This window comes from Camellia sinensis, chromosome 7 (genome assembly GCF_055761805.1).
Source record: "Camellia sinensis isolate YWXY chromosome 7, ASM5576180v1, whole genome shotgun sequence".
Lineage (NCBI taxonomy): Eukaryota > Viridiplantae > Streptophyta > Magnoliopsida > Ericales > Theaceae > Camellia > Camellia sinensis.
The window spans coordinates 201,118,817-201,127,381 of NC_138967.1; the positions used below are offsets into that span (position 1 = coordinate 201,118,817).

The following is an 8,565-nucleotide window of genomic DNA, read 5'->3' on the forward strand; positions in this document are numbered from 1 at the left end:
AATTTAAAAAATAAAACATTCTTTTTTTAAAGATAAATACAATTAAATATTGTGACTATAATTATTAGATTAATTTTATTTTTTTATAAATGATCTACATATACTTAAAAAATTATAAATTAAAAAAATTCGTGTTTGACCCATGTATCCAAACGGGATCATCGGATCGTCCAAGAAAATTGGACAAAATTAGCTCATAAAAATTGTTTAAACTTTTTTTCAAAATGAAAGTTTATGATTGAGATTGAATTTGTATAGTATAGGATTTATTGAATAAATCTGAATTACAAAAATAATATTTTTTGATAAATTTTTAAATAAAGTTTTAAGGTTTCTTTATTTACATAAATATATATATATATATATATATATAGTGGTCAAAAAAAAATCTCTAAATATATAGGTAGCGTTTGGTAACATTTACGGTTTTTGTTATGTTTACAAAAATTTTATAAATTGGTTTTTGTTTATTTTTAGAAAAACATAAATTATAAACGTATTTAGTTTGAACAAAATGTTTAAAAAAATTTATAAACATAAATTAAAAATTATTTTTGTTCAGGCCTAAAATATTTATATTTATTTTTATTATTTTTGACAATGGGATCACACACATTATAATTGAAAAAAAATTAATGAAAAAAATAATTGAAAAAAAATTTAATTGGAAAAAAAATTATTTGAAAAAAAAAATTATTTGAAAAAAATAATTGAAAAAAATATTAATTGAAAAAAATATTAATTGAAAAAAAAATTATTTGAAAAAAAAAATTGAAAAAAAAAAATTATTTGATAAAAAAAAATTAAAAACTGAAAACGTAAACTCATTTACGTTTTTTCCTCAAATTTATAAACTAAGACAACTATTTATAAATCAAAAAAATTATCAAACAAATTTTTATGATAATTTTAAAATTTTTATAAATATAAACTAAAAATTGAAAACAGAATGGTTACCAAACAGACCCGTATATATTGGGTTAGCATCACAAAGCTCGCTCTGAAGAGCCAGAGAGCCAAATGCAAACCCTAGTTGGAAGAGCGACTAAGAAAAAGATTAGAGCAAAAGCACAACTCAATCTACCAAGCCTTCCCGAAGAAATAGTTATCGAAATATTCTCAAGATTACCTCTCAAATCTCTCGTAAAATTTACTCTCGTTTCCAAGCAATGGCGTGCTTTGATTCAATCAGTTTCTGTGAAAATCGTACCACGAAACAATGTTCTTATTCGTGGAAGGTTTTCTCTTCACTCCACCGACCAAGATTTTCTTGTGAAAATCGTTGATGAACTTGTGAAAAAAAACCCATATGAAATCTTCGGTTCCTGTAATGGGCTGTTGCTTATTAGGATTCGCGATCATTTGTTCTTGTGGAATCCGCTCACCAAGTGTTCAACGAAAGTCCTCTCATATGAGTCCTTGCTGTGTACTGGTTATACTGTTGTTTTTGGGCTTTGCTTTGACTCATTTAGTAATGAGTATAAGGCTGTAATGGCCCTTTCTCATGACATTACACTCTTCGGTGGTGAATTCATTGTAGTTGGTAGTTTTCGAAGCAAAACTTGGACAGAGATCAACTTCCCATACCATTTTTGTAGTGTGAATTCAGGACCTGTGGTGAATGAAAATCTACATTGGTTTGCCTCTAATAAAAGTTCGGATCGCTTCTTCGCAACCCGTGAAATCATTTACTTCAATCCGTGAATGAACAAATTCAAGAAATTACCAATGCCACAACCTAAGAATGGAGATAGAGATATTATACTTGGTTTGGGAGTTTTGGAAAGATGCCTTTGTATGGTTCGCTGCTACGATGAGCATCCAAGCGGTCATGTGGGTATTGTCGAGTTGTTGGCAATGAAGGAATATGGAATGCAATAATCTTGGACTACCATGTTCATCATATCGAATTTGCCTGAGTTGGGTATTTATGATAATGTAGTGCCGTTATGTTTTATAAAGAATGGTGAATTACTAATTAAAGTTGGCAGAAAGCATTTGAGGGCATACAATCCTAATGACAACTCTCAAAGGGATGTTACAATTCCAACTTATTTGGATGCAATTGTGTATGAGAAAAGTTTAGTTACAGCTACTGGTACAATTGGGAGGAGGAAGTGTTGAGAGGGGAAGCAATATATGTTGAAACATCCCTTTCAGGCTCGAGGCGAAAGATAAGAATGGTAATAGGTAAGTGGGACTATGAAGAGTTAGACTCAGGAGAGAAGGAACACAGAGTATCAGACTTAGAAGAGGAATAGAACCATGGATAGCCATGGGAAGAGGTGAAGCTGGCGAGATAGAGTTAATCCTAGTTAAAAATTTCGAAATGAACAACAAACAGCATAACAGCACATCAAATTTTGATTAGAGACCAAATAAAACTATATTAAGAGATGGTTAAGATGTATTTGGGTGGACAGAAGCTCAATACGAGAGAGGAAATCAGCCAAACGAAGATCTTTTGTACCATTTCTATCCCTTCCTTAATAACCTTTTAACTTTATTTTCTTTGTTTCATAGTGATTTTTCTTTGTTTTTGTTTTTTTGAACTGAAAGTGTTAATGCTTAGTTTGTGATTAATAGATGTTTTTCAGATCATGTTGGATAAGAGTGCCTAACTTTTTTAAATTAAATATATTTTTTAACGGCAAACAAAGAGATTTTATTGATGAAATTGACCATGTACAGTGATTATAAAAGTATCCTGGCGAACCATATCGCGTCCCAACTAGGTTGGTTACGAGGAGAGGGTTTAATCATACATGCATCAAAAATGAAAAACAGAAAATCAAAGAGAGAAGCTCCTGATAACAGAGTTCAAAATCAACCCACTCAAAAACAAAAGTACAAAATGTAAATGTTGAATCATGAATCAATCCAATTCATTACGTCAAGGTTGGATAACCACAATATCAGCAACCCTCAAAATGACACACCATTTGCCTTCATTTGCATTTTGAATGAACACACATCAACAATGTAGAAGGTAGTCAATCTTGTAATTAGACATGACAAAGTGAATGCATAGAAATCCATAACAGAGTATCCATTCTTAAATGTTAAAATCAGTGCCTTTGATTTTATCCAAAATGCAAACATAAGGACTTCTAACTAATTCATTCATCTCGTACCACACAAGATGCTTATTTTAACAAAATTAGCCCATTCCTTGTTTTCCATAAAATCCACAAGATTGCCATGGGCATTGCTTCCGAATTTAATTTCTTCACCTGTTTAAATTTGCAGCCATACCACCATTTTAGTAATCTGATAGAGAAGTAGGGTAAAACTTTTCTGTTGAACAGCAAGTCAGATGTAAGAATTCTGTTCCTCCACGATAGGCAATGGAACATTTTAATGTGTGATCTTTGAGTTTTTTTTCCCTGATATATTATATTCTAGTTTTTCTAATTAATTGTCATTTTAATAGATTCAAAATGGTAAGTACTAGTGTAATCACGTCATTTTGTGTACATATTTGGAGATTTAGATCATCATAAATTAGTAAAAGAGAAAATTGGTGATAAATTCATTTTAAAAAGAGTATAAGATATTAGGTTCAGTGGATATTTTTTTTATTGATGAGTCCACATTTTGTGAAATAATTTGGTGAAAAGTTCTAAAGGACATTTTGTTTCCAATTTTATCCCTTGACCTTTTTTTTATCTATTTGACTTTTTGTTAACTATCTGTTCAAATTTATATTTATCTCTTCAAATTTTTTAACTATCTGTTCAATTTTTTTCCCTATTTGTTCAATTTCTTTACCCAATCTGTTTAATTTTGTGATCTTTTCAATTCAAAATTCTCTTATCTGTTTAAATATCTGTCCAAATTTATTATCTGTTGAAAAAAAAGCCAACCAAATCCTATCTGTTAAAATACAAAGCTAAACCAACCCTATTTGTTGCAATAATGGACAACGTATTATCCATTATCTGTGGAAATGCAAATCTTTGTTATTGAAATAATTAAGCCATTATTTAAATTTTATTATCTATTGAAATTTTGAACTAATCTGTCATATTTGTTTTTTTTTTTTTAATCTGTTGAATCTGTTTCATCATCATCACCAACAACAACAAAATAACAAAAAAAAAAAAATCAATCTGGAGAGATCTGTCGATGTGTGCAACAAATCTGGAGAGAGGATATTCAGCAGCACACACATCAACAAATCTGTCTCTCTCTGCCTCTGCCATGAGAGAGGCTGAAAACCAAAGACATACACCGCCGCCCCGTTCGCCGTGTGAGAATCGTAGATCTAGAGTAGATCTGCGGCGAAACTCAGTTGGTGAGGGCGGTGCTGCCGTGACTGACTTTGGCTCTGTCACCATGGAAGATCGGTGGTGACAACGGGAGAGAAAGAGAGAGAGAGTGACAAGTGCAAAAAAGAAAAGGAAAGAGAGAGAGAGAGAGAGAGAGATTCTAACTGGTATATGATATATATATATATATATATCTATACATATGTAGGGGCAATTTGGACATTTTGCACTAATCCATCCTTATGGAACAAAGTTTTTTTTTGGCATGGATCTTTGGACCATGAAAGATTGATTTTGGATTTTTGGACGGAAAGCCCATAGTAAAAATAGAGATCTTTATTTCAATATATAATGTTGTAATTTTTTTTTTATTGAGAAAAAATTTTCATTACAAAATTGATAAAAGAGTAGATCAATCCAATAAACGAAATTATAATATCTCAAAAAGAGATAAACGAACTTCCATAAAATGAAAGATTTGTTGGAACAATCTTCTGTGTGTGACACTCTGTCCTTAAGACAGATTTGCCCCGCTACGGTGCTTACGGTTGAATGGCGTCTATCTCCCAGGATACAATGATCTTAACGAATTTGTAGTAGCACTCCAAAATAAATTGTTCGGCGAACCAAACCTGTGATCTAACTCTCTGAAAATTTATTCTAAAACTAGAATGAAAAATAAAATGCAAACTAAAATCTAAACAGCAAAGATGGGATTTGCTGACTGATTTTTGGATTATCAAAACACTGCTGGAATGTTGGTATTTATAGGCAACCAAAGGCTGCCCCGATGCAAATAGGTAGTGAACAGGTGCAAAACAGGACAGATTCAGATTTTGAATTCAAACAAATTTTGTGACCGTTACACACTGTAACTGCAACACTGTTTCAGACAAGTTTCAACCTGTTATAACAGATATAAATACTGTTTCAAGACTATAACTGTCTGGGCAGTTAAGAATTATGAAATTGTTTCAATAGAATAAAAACTGTTTGGACAGTTTTGAATCTGTCTGGTTGCAACAGATAGGAACTGATTGAACTTGTATAAATCTGTTCGAAATTTAATCTGTGTAACTGCAGCAAATTTGAGCAGTTAAACTATTTGAAATATTTGGACTTAATGGACAGAAAATTAATTCAATTATTTGGCACAAACTTTGAATTTAATTTCATTTAAAATTCAAATAAATTTTGTCCAAAAAATTAATATTAAAACCGACCTGACTTACAACCCACACCCGCGCCCAGTACGGCATGGCAGGACAGACAGCGGCGACGGTGCGCGCGCGCGTGTGGTGGTTTGGACTAAGGTTCAGTTTGTCCATAACTCCTCCCTTCACAAACTTGGGGTGCCCTTTGAGGCCCAACCCAAGTATTGTAGACTAGAGTTTATATACTCAACAAAACTTTCTTAAAGTTTCAATGTGGGACAAGCCTCACAAGGAAATCCACATTTAAAACTTTAAATGTTCAATTCCACGAACCCGAAAAAGACGTCATGTTCCCATTCACTCATAAATAGTTTTGACGAACCGTCTTCACCGTGTGACTTGCCATGCGGCAAGGAACACTTCACCTCTTCGGACCCGCCCCAAAAGACGTTCGGGGCCCACTCAATTTTGGGCTCAAAGTCGGCCCAAAATAAGCCTATATAAATCATTTTTCCAACAATCCCCCACATAAATGGAATTTGACGGAGAGAAAATGCAACAACATGATCTAATTACAGAGAGTACAGAAATTGGAAATATTCTGCAAAGGATAGGTAGCTTTTGGCTTTGAACCTTCCCTTATGAGACACTATCGGATTTACTAGCTAACCAGTGAACATGATGTCTTGAACTGTTCAGCCGTTTGTGTAAACCAAGACAATAGAACTCACACAGTATATCCCCAGACACAGTTTAGTTCTCAATATTGTGTTCATTTTGGCCCTAAACAACCTAGCCTTTCATGAGTGCTCTAGAGAATTGTAGCCCTTCACAAATCTCATAGAACCGGCCCAGTTCACACTCACATAGGTGATTCTTATGATGAGTATCCTGCCATACTCCACTAGGTTTACCTAGATATAAGAATCATTAAAATTTTACTTAACCTCAAACGCTGCAGACATCACTATTTCATCAAAGAAATGGGTAGGAGCTAGACTCCCCAGTGATCCTTCTGAGTCATTCACAACTCGGTTGTCCCTTTGAACCTAGATCTTGGGATCTCCAGTCAACTAGGTTAGGTTGCCGTTGTGGTAACTCTTATTTAATAGGCTTAAGTTCCATTCCCCTCGATAAATTCTCAACTAACTCTCTTGCTAACCCTTTGGTTAGTGGATCCACTATGTTGTCATTAGACCTAACATATTCTATGAAAATAATTCCGTTAGAGAGTAGTTGTCTCACGGTATTATGTCGACGACGAATGTGTCGTGACTTACCGTTATACATATGGCTCTGTGCTCTATCTATAGCTGATCGACTATTGCAATGTATGCATATAGCTGTAGACGTCCCCGAACGCCCCAGGAGGAACGAGCTCCTGTTCTGTTCATTTGGGGTCACTACAGCTCAGGACTCTCAAATTGTCACGGTTCTAAGTCTCAACAAAAGAGTCCAAATCCGGCAAATCGTTTTGAGAAAACAGATTTTTAGAAAAGAAGTGCCAAACATGGACTGCTTTGCCAGATACAGAGTCGCCACCTAAATATTTTATTTTGGGGAAATTTAGGAAACCCTGACTCGTTTGCCTAAGGCCACGTGTCCGTCATCACCAAAGTTGCCTCGGCTCGGGAACTTGGGTACGATTGGGGAAGGTCACTTCGTGAGCACCCCCGCTCGCCCGATCAAAGATCAGCCTCTACTAACCATGATATCAAGTTTTGAAAACATTGTGTGTCCTTATTCCGTTTATTAGCCTAGGTTACTATGTGATGTGCACAGCATACAAGTATAGACTGGATCGCCTGAATTGGAAGAAAACATTTCATGTTTGTTTTTGAAAGATGGTTTGCTACTCGCAAGTAGGCTTAAAATGCAGATTTTGCCACCCTCGGGTGGGCTTAGAAAAGATGGTTTTGCCACTATCTAGTGGGCTTAAAACAAACAGTTGATGATTTATTCCAATCCAAGTAACCCAACCTTCACCCACAGGCATTCAAACAGTTATATCACATAAGCAATTAGCCTCATGGTAAGCATGCTATTCATGGCAGTCACTCACACGCATGCAAGCATGCTAAAGCATAAAACTCACCGAGTACTCCAAGCCAAAACAAAAACTCATTAAAAATCATGCATGAATCCTAAGTATACAGAAATGCCTAATGCAACACATGCAAAAATGCAAACTATAGTAGGCTCGGCTATTCTAAACATGGCATATGGAATGCTACAGCTAACATGTATTCAACTTGGAATTGAAATACAAATGCAGTTAGTATGATGCGCCAAGCCCAGTGCATGCAAAACAGATGAATGAATGCAAACATGCTATCATACTGTATGCTAATTGAAATATGCCCTAATCTAACCATCATAAGCAGGTAAATAAAGAGGAAGAAAGACGTGGGGTTGGAAGACATACATCACACTCACGCACACTTATTACAACATTGCCCTCGCGCAGAGGGTCCGAATAAATATACAGTCCCGAATAAAAGAATAGTACAGTCCAAATAAATATTACAGTCCAAATATGTACAAATTCCAAATTAATTAACAAATTAACCAAGAAAGTAAATAAACTGGCATGCAAGCCAGGGACTGCCTTGATTCCAATCTGGATGATGAATGATGCATGCCCAGGTTGCCTTTGCGCGGAAATCCATGACGATGCCCCAATTAGCCTCTGTTTGCACCTATTCTTGAAATGCGTGCCAAGCTCCGAAAAGTTGTTGATTCTTCATTTTGCTGCAACAGAGAGCAGGAAAGGGGCATGGCAATGTATTTTCACAAATGTATGCATGTCTCGATCCTCGTACCACCAATCACGCATATCGGTGCATGATGGCCGAGGAGTCGAATTGTGCAACTCAATATGGAATGAATGCACACATAAACACAACTAGACCTAACTCCATCATGGATGATCCGGAGTGTCGGTGACTAGGGAATTGAGACACGTTCCGTCACTCGGAGTACGGAACGTACCTCGTTTCCCGTGCTCGGGCTAACTCCTATCCCAAGCACAATGCAATATGCATGACATGCATGAATGCAAACTAAGATACAACCTAACATGCACAATGTTATGAAATGGCATACACGATGCACGAGGTAACATGGCATACACAATGCAC

General features: G+C 35.2%; 1 protein-coding gene across 1 annotated transcript; it reads left to right on the forward strand.

Annotated features, from left to right (window-relative positions):
- Positions 1-1,020: 1,020 nt before the first annotated feature.
- Positions 1,021-1,704, forward strand: LOC114314184 (F-box/kelch-repeat protein At3g23880-like). Its single transcript, XM_028260648.2, has one exon. The coding sequence runs from the start codon at positions 1,021-1,023 to the stop codon at positions 1,702-1,704; it is 684 nt and encodes a 227-aa protein (XP_028116449.2).
- The last annotated feature ends 6,861 nt before the right edge of the window (positions 1,705-8,565 follow it).